The sequence below is a fragment of the Leuciscus leuciscus genome (genome assembly GCF_965113295.1).
Source record: "Leuciscus leuciscus genome assembly, contig: HAP1_SCAFFOLD_355, whole genome shotgun sequence".
Taxonomy (NCBI): Eukaryota; Metazoa; Chordata; class Actinopteri; order Cypriniformes; family Leuciscidae; genus Leuciscus; species Leuciscus leuciscus.
Genome location: NW_028118383.1, coordinates 10,001 through 30,000, shown reverse-complemented (window position 1 = coordinate 30,000; position 20,000 = coordinate 10,001). Strand labels below are relative to the sequence as shown.

At 38.1% G+C, this 20,000-nt stretch overlaps 1 protein-coding gene across 1 annotated transcript in view; it reads left to right on the top strand.

The window, feature by feature from the left end:
- The window catches only part of LOC309491566 (inositol polyphosphate-5-phosphatase A-like), a gene marked incomplete at both ends in the record, with an annotated part of 27,433 nt that extends 14,683 nt beyond the window's left edge, over positions 1-12,750 (top strand). The window contains 3 exons of the mRNA XM_082190628.1: positions 880-932; positions 3,526-3,645; positions 12,633-12,750. Of these exons, the coding sequence (XP_082046754.1) occupies positions 880-932; positions 3,526-3,645; positions 12,633-12,750 (291 nt within the window). The remainder of the gene's footprint in view (positions 1-879; positions 933-3,525; positions 3,646-12,632) is intronic.
- Between the last annotated feature and the right edge of the window lie 7,250 nt (positions 12,751-20,000).

Below are 20,000 nucleotides of genomic sequence, written 5' to 3'. Positions count from 1 at the left end.
TTTTTAATCTAATTTTGTCTTATTTTATTGGGTTATTGTTTTATGTCCATATTTAAATGAATATTTCATTTTATTATTTGATTTGATTTGATTTTTTAAATCTAATTTAGTCTTTATTTTATTGGGTTATATCCACATTTAAAAGAATAGTTCATGTGGCCTTCTCTGTGTGTGTGTGTGTGTGTGTGTGTGTGTGTGTGTGTGTGTGTGTGTGTGTGTGTGTGTGTGTGTGTGTGTCCGAGTGCTGTAAGATATGGAAATGATTTTCTCTTGAGGAAATGCCTGTTATGGACATCATCATACGCTTGGCCTCGCTCTAGTCTACTATATTAATTCAAGTATGCAAATGCAATTGAATTTGATACAGTTAATCTTGTCCTAATGCGGCTGAGAGATGTGAGGAGCAATCAAATCTCTCTCAGGCCTTTCATTTGCATCAGAGTTTTAAAATAAAATTAGTCAATTTGTAATTATGTGACCCGGCCGGTAATTAGTTTATTCATCGCTGTAGTCAACTCCCCATTAGAGAGAGAGAGAGAGAGAGGTTATTTATTTATCTTTCTCTGCATTGGTAACGAGGACACTCATAGCATCAATTTGTCTCATTTAATAACGTTCAGAGTCATGTGAGTGAGATCAGCCTCCTGATTGGATCGTTTGAACAGAGCCGACTGACTTTATCTCCATCAGAGCTCAATCTGCTGAACTTTTTAATATTTAATAGCAGATGTGAGAAATTCTGGTCTAAACTGGGGAAAAGACATTCACAGGTTCAGAAGAGATGAGAGATTGTGAGTGTGTGTGTGTGTGTGTTCAGGTGAATAACTGGATGAACTGGGTTGATGTGTGTTTAAATGTGATGTTCTTCTCGTCCTGCAGTGCAAGTGGTCCAGAAAAGGCTTCATCAGAACCCGATGGACTCTGGGAGACAGGTGAGTCCTAGACCCCCGGAACCAGAGAGAGAGAGACACATTACAGCACTGGATTCATTATTATATCATGTGATGCACAACAACATGAGGGACAGTAAATGATGACAGAACTGACATTTTTGTGTGGACACGCATCCAGAAAACCTTTCATGCATGTGCAAGACCAAAATGAATAATTTACATCCCCATCCGTCACCTTCCCAGAGAGGTTCAATAACCAAAGAAAAACATAATCATACAATCTGAAAATAGTTTGATATATAAATCACCTTTTAAACTGGGCTTGGTGAGGCTTCCTGCTGTGATCCCACTGTGTTCTCCAGCTAATATCTCCCAGCTCTAGTTATCTGCAGGATTCTGTTTACAAAACCCTTTCTTAGTGTGTTCAAAGTTCTGTTACTCGATACCAGTAAGACTTACAGTGGTTCTGACTGTTTATGAACAAACCTCGAAGTGTCCCCTTTCAAAAGAGACCAGAACCATGCAAATACTCCAAACGCTTCAAGAACAGCATGCAATTTATTTTGGGTGTGCCTTTAGGTGTTTTAGGGCAAATTCTACAGGAACTCTAAACAATCAAAACAATCAAAATAAAACGCTTATTAATTTTTTTTAATTTTTTTTATTAAAATTAAATAAATACTTGAAAATAAAAACATTCAAAATTAAGCACTTACTAAAATATTATTTTTTAAATAAATTAAAATTAAATCATTATTTAAAAATTAATCCAATAAATATAAAACACTAAAATTGTGTTGAATTAAATTTAAAATGAAGTAATTTAAAATAGAAACAATTAAAATAAAGCACTTACTAAACATGAATTTTCTTATTAAAATATAATACATAATTTAACAGAAACAGAGTAAAGCACTTACAAAAAAATAATTAAAACTATTTAAAATAAAAACAATAAATGTAAAACACAAACATGTTTTTTGTTTGTTTTTTTAAATACAAATTTAATAGAATTTAACATTTAAACTGTTTTATTTTGACTGATTTAAAATCAAATCAGTCAAAATAAAACAGTTTAAGTGTTTAGCTTTCCTGTAGCTCAGTGGTAAGAGGTTGTGGGTTCGATCCCAGGGGATTGCACATACCTATGTATAAATGTATAGGATAACGCAATGTAAGTCGCTTTGGATAAAAGTGTCTGCCAAATGCATAAATGTAAATGTAAATGTTTTATTCGCTCTCCTGCACGTCACTATTAACTGATTAGAAAACCGTGAATGTGTTGTTAAATTATTGGAATATTAAATATTAAATCTCACAGGGATTTCGAGGTCATATTTAAGCTCAAAGGGGTTCGGATGACAAAAACAAAACAACGAAACCCTTAAATACACTATAATTCATAAACCAGTTGTCGTCTAAATCATAGTTTTTACTCCTATTCCGCTTTCATAATGAGTGATGCTTGAGGCTCTCCTCATCAGCCACTGGATCTGGAAGCGCTTCATTACAGAGAACCACACCTGTAATAACTCTCCACGAGTCACTTGGGATAAAAGTTCCTGCTAAATGACTATCCGTTCTTCTATCCGATGGATTTCTCCCTGTGAACTACAGATGCAGGAGTTTCTACAGTCCGAACCACAGGATTAGATTACAGATAATCACGTTAGCCGAGCAGCTCTTATGACAGATGACACAAAACATGACATGCAGAGAGAGAGAGAGAGAGAGAGAGAGAGAGAGGGGTAATTCAATAGAAGGATGACACGAGAACAAGAGCGAGGGATGAGAGGAAAGTAATGAAAGGGTGATGGAGGTGTAACAGGTTTAGTCACACTGGGATCGTGTCACTCTTAAACTGGCCTGTTCGTTTCAATGGTTCCAGTGGTTATTCAAAGAAACAAGATTCATTTACATATTAACCAGAGCAGATTCAGGCTCAGTGAAGCCGGTGTGATTCAGACATTATGAAGGGTTTCCATTACGCAAACTTTAATGAAAGACGCAATGAAAAAAAAATTATTTTGAAAAAATAAAGAAAAAAATAAAGAGAACTTTCAAATAAAAACTATCACAATAAAATAAAATAAATCATTTAAAATAAAAACAATCTCACAAACATCTCCAAATAAATAAGAATAAATTATTGATAATTAAAAACAATAAAAATAAAATAAATTATTGAAAATAAAAGCTAAAATAAAATAAAATTCTTACTAAAAATGTGATAAAATATAATAATATTATAAAAAAAATATGATATAAATATCATTAAAATAATGAAAAATAAAAGCTTTCAAAAATAAATAAAAACATTTCAAATAAAACACTTACTATAAATAATTCATTCAAACCAAAATAAAACATTTAAAAATATATGAAATATTAAATACATATAAATAAAATAATAAATATAAATAAACACTTAAATAAAAACAATCAAAATAAAACAGTTATTAATATATTTTTAAAAAACAAAAAATTTGTTAAAAAAACAAAATAAAAAACTATAAAACACTAACTAAAAAGTACATACTGCAAGTCATGTGACCATGAACCAAAATCCTGAATGTGTGGTTAACGTTCTCTCTCTCTCTCTCTCTCTCTCTCTCTCTCTCTCTCTCCTCAGTGCCTTTGACCTGGTGAACATCCACCTGTTCCATGACGCCTCTAACTTGGTTGCGTGGGAAAAGAGTCCCTCGGTTTATTCAGGCACACGACAGAAAGCTCTCGGCTTCGTGCTGGACAGGTGAGGGCCGTGTGTGTGTGTGAGTGAGTGAGAGAGAGAGAGAGTGTGTGTGTGCGTGTGTGTGTGTGTGAGTGTGCGTGCATGCGTTTAACTCTCAAGGCCACCGAATTCCTCATTACACACACACAGGAATCTGACTTGGATTTTTTTATTGGAGAAAAACAAGTATTTATGAGATGAATATAAAATAATATATTCCGTCCATGTTTTCCGTATCACAGAAATCATAGGAGTCTATAAATCAAGCCCAAAATGAGCAAAACGACAGTTAAAATCCTCAATGTAAGCAACAAGAAAGGTCCTTTTTAAACTTCATTATGGCAGTAAATCAGAGTAACGGATGGCGTCATAAACTCTTCATCCGGTGTGTCCATTAGAGATGCTCCAGCCGCTGATTGGACGAGGAACCGAAGGCGTGAGTGGAAAAATATGATCTTTGAGACATAAAAGCGGCACATAATTCATGAGACGTCCGATCGCTTGATAACGAATGCGGAGCGTTTGCATGCATTTATTCAAAGTGGATGGAGTTTCACTGCAGGCTTTCAGAAGATTGTCTCACACACTCTCACACACACACACTCTCACACACACACACTCACTCACTCACACTCACTCACTCACACACTAGGGCGGTCACTTTTGAGAAAAATCTGTCATAAACAGGACTCAAGCCATAGCCTGTGTGGAAAAAAAAAATTTTGACTTAATGTTTGAAACAGCAGGTTATCAACTTAATCTATATGAAGTGCCACTATGCACTATGCTTAGCCAATCACAAAATTAGCTGGCGACCGGTTGTGCAGGAACGTATATGCAGTCATACGATGTTGGACGCCTGGCGATGCTCTGGTCGTCTGCTGTGTGTCTGACTCCACGGCCTCATTCGGATGGTGACTCGACAGGTGAGCGCGAAGATTGGATGTCGAGGATTCGTAAGTAAACCGTTTTTTGCAAATTCGGCAAACTACCTTATCTTTAACGGTTACCGTATTTTCCGGACTATAAGTCGCTCCGGACTATAAGTCGCATCAGTCAAAAAATGCGTCATGAAGAGTAAAAAAACACATATAAGTCGCACTGGAGTATAAGTCGCATTTATTTAGAAATTTATTTCACAAAAAAAACAATGTTACGGACAGGACAGTTATCCGTTACGGACGTGAGCGCTCTGAAAGCGGCACTAAAAGACTGCTTTAAATTTTATTTTGTTTTGTATTAATTGTATCTTAATTTTAATCAATGTTTCATCAACGAATTGCCTGGATTTAATAAATAAGAAGTAAATATAGTAGAAAATAGATAATCAGGACACGGAGGCGCCGGCGCATGAACTGGAGCTGGTCTCATTAATGAACCGAAACTCAGCGTATGAGGTTATACTTGCCTCACAGACCTGAGACATATATAGAAAGCTTGAAATGTCTACTTTTAAACAGAACAATTCAAAACGAAAGAAAACGGACTGTTCTCTGCTTATGTCATCCGTATGAAATGTGCGTTTCTCTCTGGCGCGTTCACTACTGCGAAGATCGCGCGTCAGCATCGTCAACTTCATCTTTGCGGCCGACACTGACACAGAAAACACTTGTTTTTTAGTAAAAAATTTTAATGTCTCCTGTTATATTTGACATTCATAATCATTACTTTTGCCGGTTCTTTGTGACAGCTTTTAGGTGCTTTATTGGCAGCGCCACCGTTACATGAACGCGTCACCACCGCATCAGGGGCATTTTGTTTGTGTTCAGGCTTTCTCAGTTGTCTTTAGGTTAATGTTTCAGTTAAGAGTTTTTCAGTTGTTTTCAGTTAATGTTTTCAGGGGTATAGGCTACAGGAGCAGCATCTGTACTCTCGCGGCTGTAGACGGTAATGTTTTCAGGGGTATAGGCTAAAGGAGCAGCATCTGTACTCTCGTGACTGTAGTTTTCAGGGGTATAGGCTACAGGAGCAGCATCTGTACTCTCGCGGCTGTAGACGGTAATGTTTTCAGGGGTATAGGCTAAAGGAGCAGCATCTGTACTCTCGTGACTGTAGTTTTCAGGGGTATAGGCTACAGGAGCAGCATCTGTACTCTCGTGGCCGTAGACGGTAATGTTTTCTCTTGGTTCATGTCAGTCAGTATGAATTCATTTTGATATATAATCCGGAAAATACGGCACTTTACCATCCACGGTGTAGAACCCAAAATATTTCCAGACACTTCTCTTTAGATGAGTTGGGGTAGAATTGTCCGCTCAGGCTGGCCATTCTGTGCGTTATCTTCCATTTTCAAAACAGGGTGGCTATTGGCTATTATTCGCTTGATTTGGTCATGGGCCTACGCTACAGTACGTGTAGAGCGCCCGCTTCTGGATGAGATGGCAAACAATAAAATAAAAAACAAACGGTCTAATCATAGACTGTAAAAAATCCGCTACACATGGCACTTTAAAAACCAAATCGTTTATTTATAGTTCCATTACGGATATTTCACGTCATGTTCGAATGCATATTCGAATATTGAATAAAAAGTGACAGCCCTATCACTCACTCACTCACTCACTCACTCACTCACTCACTCACTCACTGTGTGTGTGATGAGGAATGGGGTCTCCCTGAGAGGTAAATTTGAGTGTGAAGTGTGTGTTCTGCGTGAGGACTTCCCCTCGAGTGGGAAACTCCTTCCCCCAAAGCAGTGAATAACACTCACACACACACACACACACACACACACACACACACACACACACACACACACACACACACACACACACACACACACACACACAGTGAATAAACGTGGGCTCTTTCTAACCTTTGGCAGCTCCAGTAACTCTATTCTCCTGTTGTGGTCGCGCAGGACAATGTGCTGAACAGCCTTTAGAAAGCGCCGTACCTCCAACAGAGTCTCCATTCAGCGCTGCGTTGGGAACCGGCTCGCGGGCTATTGTCCCCCGTGCTGTAACTTCTGCCCCCTCTCTCTCCCTCTCTCTCTCCCTCATGCATTCATCTCGTTCTAACCTTTTCCCCAGGTGGAGTAATAATGCGTTTATCTGTCAGTCCGTTCTGTGTGGTCACTGTTTGATATGCAGAACTGGGCATGTGCAACACACGGATCCTCTGATAACACGACAACTCGTGGAAACCGAATGTTTTTCTGAATGTTCTTTGAAAACGTCCAAATGAATCCTTTTTTTCTTGATTACACGAACTTTAAGGGAACGTTCCATTTTATTCTTCACACATTAATGGAATGTTACTTTTGAATGTTTTCTGAACATGTGCATTTAAAGGGACACACACACAAAAACAGTGCGGTTTTTTTCTCACACCCAAAAAGTGTCCATTTTAACAGGTTATAATAAATGATCTGGTATTTTGAGCTGAAATTCACAGACACACATTAAAGAAACGTTACTTTTTATTCTTCACTCATTAATGGAACATTCCATTAGCGTTCATACATTAATGGAATGTTACTTTTAAATGTTCTCTGAACATTCCGAAACAAGTTAATGGAACGTTCCATTTTATTCTTCAATCATTATTGGAAAGTTACTTTTTATTCTTCACACGTTAATGGAACGTTACTTTTGAATGTTTTCCGAACATTCCGAAACAAGTTACATTTTAAAAATGTCCAACTGAAACATTCCAGAGAAAACATTCCATGAATGATGTATAACGTTATTAAAGACCAGATAACGTTCTATTAAAGTTACTGGAAGAGTGTTTGTTAATAATAACCCTGTTCGCTTGGAAAGCGTCTGGTATCACAAACATCTCATGATTGCAGCCAAACGCTCATGCATGTGTGATATAAAGGAGCATATTTGTCTGGTTTGGAAGCGACACGGATCAGTTCCTGGTGTCCTTTGTGTGTTCAGATATGTTCCCATTTGCTCTTCCTTTCAGGAGATGTGCTCAGGTTCAGGGCACAGCGGTTTTACATCACAACTGTGAAATCTGGGCTAAAAGAGCGCCTTTGTGCCCGGCTTTTATTTTCACACAAATATAGTCCATTGTCAGGCCGCTGAAGTTAATTTGATCAACATTGGAGACATTTAACTTTTCTGTTCAGTCAAAAGGCTTGTTTCATGCTCATTTTTGGCCCATTGAAAAGCCGTGATTGGCAGAAAAATAATGTTGCCGTTAACAATTCAGGGCAATTAGTTTCCCAGGGGGAAGCGCCGGGCGTTCTGGACGCCACACAACTATTCTTTGTCACTTTATGGATGGTCATCAGTCAACTGTCAGCCGGCTCAAAGAGACTCCCAGCTAAATGTTTCCCTTTTGGCTTTTCCCAGAACAACAGGCTGAAAGGGAAAGAGAACGAGCGAGAGCTTGTGTGTGTGTGTGTGTGTGTGTGTGTGTGTGTGTGGGGAGAGAGAGAACCAAATGTGGCAATAAGTGGAAAGTTTTTAACAGAAATGCAGAACAGTTTTTGTTCTTCAGCATCCTAGTGAACACAGAAACAAAAGAAATAAAGCATTACACCACAGATATGACATTTAAATAGCAGATTTTTATTTATTTACATTTTTACATTTATTTCATTATTATAATGTTTCATTTACTTTATTTGCTAAATGTCACAAAAATAGTGTAGTTATTATAGGTAACACAGATTCAGAGATTTGAATTGTTTAATCGTCTAAGGAATAATGCAGTTTATATTCACTTCTTTTGCTGATGCTTTTATGCATAAAGTGGCTGTTTTTAATCACTGTGTTTTTACAATATTTTTTTATTAAATGCAAGCCAAACAACACAAACTATTTACATGTATAATGAGACATTCAGATAAATAACAACCATTACAAAAACACACGTCAAAATAATAGTAATACTACTTATTATACACACACACACACACACACACACACACACACACACACACACACACACACGTGCATATATGTTTACACTGGATAAGTAACAACCAATTACAAAAACGCAAGTTCATTTTTACGTCAAAATAATAGTAATAATACTTATATATATATATAGTCACACACACACACACACACACACACACACACACACACACACACACACGTATATTATGTATATACAAGGTAATATATGTATATTATATAAATGTTGCATCTTCGTGTCCTCGGCATCACTCGTTTAAACTGTACTATTAATATAGTTTAATATGTTTCTCCTCATGTGTGAGTAATTCGATGAGTGGTATTGTGTGTGTGTGATGAAGATGCTGCGGTGTGTAAAGTTCATGTGAGATGTGTTGGATGGACAGGGATGTGTGTGTGTGTGTGGGACAGTGATTTGTGGTGTTTTTGTGTCTGCTGGTGTGTGTTAGTGCGCCGCTGGTGAATGGAGGTATTAGTGTCGATCAGCATTGACTTTGTTCACTGCCTTCTCACCCTGGGAGGCCCAGAGGTCAAAGGTTAATCAGTCAGCCAGGCCCCTTCACACCCCACACACACACACACACACACACACACACACACACACACACACACACACACACACACACACACACACACTCACTCACTCACTCACTCACTCACTCACTCACTTTCACACTCACTCACTCGCACACACACACACACACACACACACACACACACACACACACACACACACACACACACACACACACACACACACACACACACACACACACACACACACACTCACTCACTCACTCACTCACTCACTCACTCACTCACTCACTCACTCACTCACTCACTCACACACACACACACACACACACACACACACTCACTCATTTACTCACTCACACAAACTCTCTCTATCACACACACACACACACACACACACACACACACACACACACACACACACACACACACACAACAAACAAACTCTCTCTCTATCACACACACAAACTCTCTCTCTCTATCACTCACACACACTCTCACTCACACACACAAACTCTCTCTCACACACACACCAACAAACTCTCTCTCTCTCTATCACACACACACTCAGACAAACTCTCGTTTTCTATCACTCTCACACACACACACACACACACACACACACACTCAGACAAACTCTCGCTTTCTATCACTCTCACACACACACACACACACACACACACACACACACTCAGACAAACTCTCGCTTTCTATCACTCTCTCACACACACACACACACACACACACACACACACACCTGACAGCTCCGAGGGAATGTTGTGAACTGCATCAGTCAGAGGGTGGCCACCTCTGAAGGTCAAAGGTCAGTCCCGAGGCCTCGGTGGTCCATTGAGCCGTCAGTGAACACATTCCCGGGAATACCAACATTCCCCTGATTCCCTGATTCTGCTCCAGTGGGACAAAAGCTGTGAGCTTCACTGGTGTTTCCACAGCAGCGTCAGTGAGCCGCTTCACACACACACACACACACACACACACACACACACACACACACACACACACACACACACACACACACACACAGGTGTCTCACACACACCAGCACATGCTTCTGACACCATACCTGTCAACATTCATACGCATTACTGCTCATTTATTTATACTTCTATATTTATTTAGTGAGTTATTTATTTATTTATATTTATTTATTTATTTATATTTATATATTTATTTATATTTATATAGTTAGTGATTAACAAAATTTAAAATTTTATATATGTGTATATATTATATTATATTTTAAATAAAATTACTTGTATAGATATTTTAATAAATATTAAATACTAATATATTATAAAAACATTTTACTACAGACAAAAAATATCTTACCGTATATACATTTTTAATTATTTAAAATATTTAAATTTAAATTAAATAAATAATTATTAAATTATAAAAGTATGCATATGACTACAGACACAAAATGTACAGTAAAATACAAAAATGTAATTTCAATAAAATAAAGTAAATAATAATATTATTTTTTTAAACATTTAATAGTAATGCCATAGAAATAAATTATTATTAATAGTAAATATATATATATATATATATATATATATATATATATATATATATAAATATATATTTCATTACAGACAAAAATATATGACCGCATGTAAATTTTACATGATTTAAAATATTTAAATAAAATAAATATTAAATATAAATAATGAAAACATACATTTTACTACAGACACAAAATGTACAGTAAAATTTAAATAGTAATTTAAATAAAACAATAATATTATATTAAAAACATTTGATAATGCCATAGAAATAAATAATTCATATTACAAATACATGTAACTACAAAAACAAACTATATATTACATATAATTTTTCCAAAATTAATAATATAATGTAAACAATAATAAATGTAATAAATAAATAAATATTGCATAATATTGTTTATTGAAATTATGTTTTGTTTTCTTCCAGTCTGGTGTGAAATGTTCCTGCATCATAGTTTTTCAGCCATGTATAATAGCATGATTTGGATAGAATATGAATATGGATACTCTGTTGTGTGTGTGTCTGTGTTGCAGTGTGTGTGTGTGTGTGTGGGACCCCCCACCTGACCCATTGAGCAGTCTAATGTGTGGCCCTCAGGGGCCCCGGGGCCGGGCTAAAAGTCAGCGCTAGAGCTTTAGGAAACGAGCGTGTAAACAGAGCGTTACCTTCTGACCCGCCGCTCATGACTCGAGTCTGAGGACAAAACCAGCGCATTAGACATGCCTATTACTGAGATAAAGCCTCTCTCTCTCACACACACACACACACACACACACACACACACACACACACACACACACACACACACACACACACACACACACACACACACACACACAGAGAGACAGAGACGCTTTACTCCAGCTCAAACCTGCTCTCCTTTCAGACACACTTATTCACATATACAGTCAAACCAACATTATTCAGACTCCTTCAACATTTCTCACATTATCAGATTATTCGCTATAGTTTAGAAAATGGTAATAAAACATGAGCAGAACTCAGAGTTATGAACTCAGTTGATATTTGACTGGTTTTGTCCGTCCTTCTGTTAGACTGTCTCACACATGAATTATGTTGAATATCTGTCAGCTGTTAAATTTAACTACACAATTAGATAATACCAGTTTAGCTCAACCAATCACCAAGCAATGCTTCATTGTGTTCAGTCTGTGTGTAAAAAGAGCATTAGCAATTAAAGACAAAACACTTCAGCTAAACATGATCAGCTCAAAGTGTCCCAATCATTTCTGCTCCCACATGTCACTGGTAGTCCCTGTATGAAGTGTGTTTGGGTGTAATATGTCACAGTTGACTTTATCTTGCTCTCCTCACTCACACTAATGAACTATAGTGTCCTGATCACACTAGTGACACATATCAATAATGATATCTGGTGTGTGATGATATTGTGGTTAGACTGTATATACTGAGAGAAACTGGAGTATTGTCCGCTCCAGGTTTGTGTGAGATCTCTTCTTCTCTGTGTTTTACTCTCCCCAGTCTGAGGCCGTGAGCTGGAGTGCCAGTGACGGAGAGAGAGATGTAAAAGTGTGTGTTTTATGAGCGCGGAGAGCCTTCTCTTTTACGGGGCCATAAATACATTGTTATTAGGTGTTGGGAGTGAGCTGAGATTTATCCCGGCGATTAGCCGGCCTAGCATCCTCTTTCCATTAATCCACACACACACACACACACACACACACACACACACACACACACACACTCCAGCTCCAATTCTTCATCACTCTCTCAAGTAAATTATTTGCTATCGGGAGTTAATTATCCCTCGTTTAAGGTGCGTTTTTTAAGCGGAAAGAGGCGTTTCTGAGACCTCTTGAGTTCCGCACTTCATGAATCGTGCTGAGAGTGAACTGAACACACACACACACACACACACACACACACACGTTCAGTAAGAGTGTGACATCACTGCCGATCAGCTGTCAATCATCTGTCACTCACACACACTCGTCCACTAGGTGGGGCTGCTGCACAGATCATGTCTGACCCGTGTGTGTGTGTGTGTGTGTGTGTGTGTGTGTGTGTGTCTCTCTCCAGGATCACGGATCAGAGGTTTGAGCGACTGCCGTATTTCATCTTCGGGGACTTTAACTTCAGGTTGGACTCCAAGCAGGTCATTGAGGTCAGTCAAACACACACACACACACAAGTATGAAACGCTCTCGCTCACACACTCCAGCTCTGCTCACAATTCTATCATACGTTTTTAAAGTAGTAAAACATTTTGCTTTAGAAGCGAGTAACTTCCTGTGTAAGTCATGTGACAGAGCTGTGTCACACTTTCACACTGCTCATATTATATCTGAAGTATACTGTATATAATACTTCTGTGACCTACTGCGTTTGCTAAAATGAACACCACTAGAGTTCCCTAAGATAAATCATAATGTGTCCCACAATGCATTGTGCTCATTGTCCATCTATGTCCAGGTTTAACATCAACAGAAAGTGTTTTTAACATCATCTGTCATTTGCTCAGACTGACAGAAGTTGTGATATTTTGACATGAAATAACTGAACATGCCGGTAATGCTTGGAAACAGAGAAGCTGTGTGGTAAAAAGTGTTTTATAAATGAAGGTGACTAGACTTGACTGGAGTGTGTTGTGCATCTCGTGTTCCACACACACATCTAAAGAGTTATAACACTGTATGAATGAAAATGAAATGTCAAGCTGAATATGAATGCAAACTAGAAAGTTCTTCTGCACTTACATGTGATTAGAGCTTTTGTGTTTTATTATAATGCATTCGTTTGCAAAAAATCTAATCTTTTGAAATTATTACAATTTAAAACTGTGAATACACACACACACACACACACACACACACACACACACACACACACACACACACACACACACACACACACACACACGGTCTCTTCTGCTCACCAAAGCTGCATTTATTTGATCAAAAATACAGTAAAAACAGTGAAATATTATTGTAATGTAAATCATCTGTTTTCTATGTGAATATATAATGAAGTGTAATTTATTCCTGTGATTTTCAGCATCATTACTCCAGTCTTCAGTGTCACATGATCCTTCACAAATCACTCTAATATGATGATTTGATGCTCAAGAAACATTTATGATTATTATCAGTGTTCATATTTTTGCGGAAACTGTGATACATTTTACTTTTCAGGATTCTTTGATGAATAGAAAGTTCAAAAGAACAGCATTTACTTGAAACAGAATCTTTTGTAACATAATAAATGTCTTTACTGTCACTTTTGATCAATTTAATGTGTCCTTGATGAATGAAAGTATTCTTTTCCTTTTATTTCTTTCCCAAACAAAAATAAATTCTTGCTGACCCCAAACTTTTGAACGGTAGTGTATAATATTACAAAAGCTGTTTATTAAAAAAAAAATTTAATCATCGATGAATCCTAAAAAAAAAAAATTGTACAGAACTGTTTTCAACACTGTAATCATAAATGTTTCTTGATCATCAAATCATCATATTAGAGTGATTTGTGAAGGATCATGTGACACTGAAGACTGGAGTAATGATGCTGAAAATTCAGCTTTGATCACAGGAATAAATTACACTTTACTGTATATTCACATAGAAAACAGTTATTTTAAATTGTAATATTATTTCACAATATTGCTGTTTTTTCCCACTATTTTTAATTAAATACATCCCTGGTGAGCAGAAGTGACTTGTTTTGAAAACATAAAAATTTGTACCTATCCCAAAATTTTGAATGGCTATATATATATATTTGATATTATGATGAAATCACTAAAAACTGTGGGACATAAACGTGAAAAACGCCTTAATGTACTAATACAGTGATATTAAAAGACCAAATTCAGCTTATTGATGATGCATATTATATACAGGCGAGCAGATGAGCCAGAATATGAACGCAACGAGCGCAATGGTTAATCGTTTTCTTTATAATGGTAACAAACTCTTAACAAGAAACTGCGCTGCTTCTGATTCATCTGCTCGTCTACATCATTAATAAGAGTAAGTATTGAATTTGGTGTGTTAATATCACTGTAATCCTACAGCACTCGGTACAGACCTGGTGAACATGAGTGGAGGAGAGCCCTTCAGTGTGTGTAAAGAGTGTGTGTTGCGTATCTCCCGCTGAAGGGTGTTTTAAAAGGCGTCATTAGCACACAATGAGTGTGAGTGTGTGTGAAAAGCCTCCTCACATAACAAAGCTCACGAGGGCCGATCCGCAAACACAGCTGGGCTCCTGAGGGCCCTAATGAGCCGTATATCTGCGGGCCGTAAACCAGCGCTGTGTGCGACACGCTCATTGTTCTCACTCAGGTCCTGTGTGTGTGACGAGGCTCATTGTTCTCACTCAGGTCCTGTGTGTGACAGGAAGGAGGTGCTCGTTGAATTGCTGTTCGCGATCTAATGATGCAGGACGGGTTTCATCTTGTGTGGTTCGTTTAAAACATTCAGCTCAAGGCCTTGTCCACACTGAAACGCTTTCGTTATTAGTTTCATATCCTGGCAACCACCTAGCAACGAGCCAAGTCAAGTCCCTTTATTTATATAGCGCTTTCTACAACACAGAGTGTTTCAAAGCAGCTTTACAGAGATAACAGGAAAATAATGCAACAAAGTTTGTTTCCAGAAGAAAATAGCGTCACAGTCCAGCTTAAGTAAGTTCAGTGATGGTTAATTTTTGATCAATAATATTGTTGAATATTAAATTAAATGTCCCCAACTAAGCAAGCCAAATGTCAATGACAAAAAAAGCGAAAAAGCAACACCCTTGCAACCACCCAGCATACCCTAGCAACGACATAGCAACCCCCTTGCAACCACCCAGCATACCCTGGCAACGACATAGCAACACCCTTGCAACCACCCAGCATACCCTGGCAACCACATAGCAACACCCTTGCAACCACCCAGCATACCCTGGCAACCACATAGCAACACCCTGGCAACCGCTGCAACCACCCAGCATACCCTTGCAATCACTTAGCAACACTCTTGCAACTAGTGATGCACCGAAATGAAAATTCTGGGCCGAAACGAAACCGAAAATTTAGGATGCACTTGGCCGAAAACCGAAACTGAAGCTGAAAATGGCTTCTTATATATATATATATATATATATATATATATATATATATATATATATAAATTGCTTGAATTTAATGGATCTGAAATGAAAAATCACAATATAATAATCAAACTTTTATTAACAGTTACATAACAAAATATAAAATATTTTTAACAATTAATATAAATAATAATACCAAATAATATTATTTTTCAAGTTTTATGTTCCATCAAATAAAATCGTTTTTTAAAAGTTGTGAAAAAAAAATCCACAATTTTGGAGATTTTTGCAGAACAAATGTTACGTATTGCAACTTTGGTGTCCTCTCGTATAGGGCTGTCAGTTTTGTGAAAAAATCCTGTTCGATTTTTGAGACATAAGTGTTCATTGAATCGTTAGTAAATTGCCTGTATTTGGCGTTGATCCGTTTTCAGCACCAAATACAGGCAAATGCACGGACAACTAAACAGGCATTAGGACGAACGTAAAGAGGGCGCTTGAGACGCGCACAAGTCAGCAATGTGGACTGCCATAACATCAATGAAAAACATTACTGAAGGCTACATATTATGCACTATATTATGCAGAAATAGGCTATGTGTGTGTGTGTGTGTGTGTGTGTGTGTGTGTGTGTGTGTGTGTAGAACCTGCAGTTGCTGTGTGACGCGCGTTCGCTGCGGGCGTATCGTGACGAGCTGGACACGCTCCGAGAGAAGGCCGTTAAAATCGATTCCCTATTTTCGTTTTCGAAACTTGTGTTGGTTGGTCCGATCGATTGTGCAATAAGTGACAGCCCTCTGACATGCTTAATCTTTGATAGGCAGACGCGTGATAACAGCTCGACCGTGAGTGAAACCTAAGCGCTTGCGCATGGATGGGAGGGACGGGTGACATTCATTTTCGGTTTACATTTTCGGCTGTTTTTTTTATTTCGGCCCGAAACCGATAATGCCATTTTCAGGCCGAACATTTCGGTGCACCCCTACTTGCAACTGCCCAGCATACCCTGGCAACCACATAGCAACACCCTTGCAACCGCCCAGCATACCCTGGCAACGACATAGCAACACCCTTGCAACCACCCAGCATACCCTAACAACGACATAGCAACACCCTTGCAACCACCCAGCATACCCTGGCAACCACATAGCAACACCCTGGCAACCGCCCAGCATACCCTAACAACGACATAGCAACACCCTTGCAACCGCCCAGCATACCCTGGCAACCACATAGCAACACCCTTGCAACCACCCAGCATACCCTGGCAACCACATAGCAACACCCTTGCAACCACCCAGCATACCCTAACAACGACATAGCAACACCCTTGCAACCACCCAGCATACCCTGGCAACCACATAGCAACACCCTGGCAACCACATAGCAACACCCTGGCAACCGCTGCAACCACCCAGCATACCCTAGCAATCACTTAGCAACACCCTTGCAACAACCCAACATACCCTGGCAACCACATAGCAACACCCTTGTTCCCAACCCCAAACTTTTGAACGGTAGTGTAAAATGTCTGAATGTTATTGTGTTATATTGCAAAATATCACAGCCAGTGCCATTTATTGTAAAGAAAGATGCTCAAACACACTTTACAAACAAAACATTTGTTGAGTTTGAAATGCCAAATTAATATTTGTCAGTATAGTTTGTTTGTAGTTACTGGATGATGTTGATCATAAATCCACTAAAAATCACGAAACACCAGCGGATTCACGACCTCAAACACGCGCTCAGTGAAGAGAACAGACTCTGAGGTCTCGTCCATACTGATGCGCCATCGTTCTCTCCTCTTTAACTAAGCTTTTTGAAAACGCTCCCTAAAGTGGATTCATTTGATAACGCTGTTGTCTCGGTGTAGTGTGGACTGGGGAAACTGAGGGATAAGCGATGACGTAAGTTTAGTCATGTGACGCATATTGAACCCATAGATATTGATGTTTATAGCGGTGTTGTGCCTGTTATATTCACTTTCACACTGTTGCTAAAATATGTAACTTCACACACTCTTCATATCACAGTCCTGCACAGATGACAGAGTTCACTCTCATCTGCTGTCCTGCAGTGAAACATGAGAACAGTTTTAGTGTTTTAGACCAAACATATAATGATGAGTGAGAGCGACCTGGACCATCAGTGAATGAGGAGATATTCTGCTAAATATAATCATCCTGTCAGAAGAATTGCTCGATAACTTTATTATTATCCTGGTTCTCAGATACTCTGATTATTTGTGTCTGTGTTCAGGGTTCGGCTAGTGTTACCCATAATCCCTTTCTGCGACAGAAGACGAGTTGAAGTTGAATTTGAATGCAAACAAGTTTTTTTTTGAATATTCTTTGTGTGATTATAGTAAAACATTTAAAATATCTTTTCTATTGTAATATATTTTAAATTGAATTATTTTATTTTTTTTATTCCCATGATGCAAAGCTTTATTTTCCGCATCATTACTCCATCCGTCCGGTTCGGCTGAGGCCGATGTCTAATAAACGCATCATCTGCTGGATTAATGCCTTCAGGCTTCAGTTATAAAAATGCACTTTGATCTTAATGTAAATAAGAGTTTATATTGTTTTTATAGGGTGTATTCCCATGGCCATTCTATATATATATATATAATATATTATTCTATATAATTCATCACTCACACACACACACACACACACTCAAGGCTACATTGTTTATGTGCACACTTTACTGGACACTCTCTCTCTTTCACACAGACACACACACACACACACACACACACACACACACACACACACACATACACACACACACTCTCTGGACTAGTAAAAGCTGGTTTATGTGAGGTGTTTTACCTGTTCCTGAAGGCTGGCGCTCTCATGTATGATGTCATCACCGGCCAGCACTCGTTAAAATAGATCCGCTGCTCTTATAGACGTCTGATTTAGAGAGAGTGTGTGTGAGTGTGTTTCTGTGTGTGTGTGTGTGTGTGTGTGTGTGTGTGTGAGAGAGAGAGAGAGAGAGAGAGAGAGAGAGAGAGTGCAGTAAAGTGTGCACATAAACAAGGTAGCCTTGAGTGAGTGTGTGTGTGTGTGTGTGTGTGTGTGTTGGTCTGGCAGTGAGGAACTAGTTCAACACTTTAATGACAATTAATGTCAGCCACACAATTAGTGTTGGGTCCGAGATCGGCTCAGATTGCGCCGCTGTATTGATTTTTTCCTGCAGTTTAACTAGAGCTTGATTTACACTCGTTCACACACACACTTCTTCACAACAGTTTATTCAGATGTGCGTCTGTTCGCTCATGACTCTGTGTCTGGTCTGCACTGACATGCTTTCACAAGTTTTTAACATATGATTATAGATATTTTATACTTATTAATGTTTTTACACTATTATAGTTTTTATAAATATATTTTATAGTTGTAGACACCATATGTACGTACAAATATTTTAAGTATGTATTTGTTTATACTAGTTTATAGTTATATTTTATTTATACTTCTTTATAAGATATTTTATACTTAAGTATTTTTAATCACATTATATAAAGCAATTATTTTCATATTTATACTAGTTTACACTTAAAGATAGTTTAAGTATATATTTCATTTTTACTTTTGATAAAGATATCTTATACTTAAAATATTTGTAAGTATAAAATGTATTTAATTATTAAAAAGTGGAAATAAAAAATATAGTTGAAATATATTTTAAGTGTAAAATAGTATAAGATAGTTTAACTTGATATTTCATACAGTACATTCTTAAAGATAATACATACATTTATACATAAAGATATTTTAACAAGAAATTTGTGTTTTTTTGCAGCATATTTTCTTTTGGTTTTCTTTTAAGAGTCTCAGGATGCATATTTTAGTGTCTCTTATTGAACTAATCAGAGAAGGTGTGTGTGTGTGTGTGACAGATGTGAGGTGACCACCTGTGTCCGTTTGACCCGGCCGTGGCACAGGTGCATGCTGGGATACGACGGGACCTCAGGGCTCAGCCGGTAGTGAATCAGTGTGTGTAGTGACAGCGGCTCGGCTCGAGTATATTTAAAATCCCTCCTAATTAAACTTAATAGAATGTAAATTTAATTTGTGGGGAAATGTTGGGCGTTGGGATCCCAGGATTGATGGCGGGGTTAATTACTGACGTGATCTACTGAGCTCGTCACATGACGTGTGCTGGGTTTAATTGGAGTGTGTTGACGAGGACAGCGCCCCCTGTCTGTGGCGCATGGAAACATCAATCTCTGTGTGTGTGTGTGTGTGTGTGTGTTGTGCTCAGTGTTTCTGAGGGCCGGTGGAATTAAAGGTGGGGCCCTCGCTGTAAACGAGTGATGTAAACGACTCATTAATGAGCAGA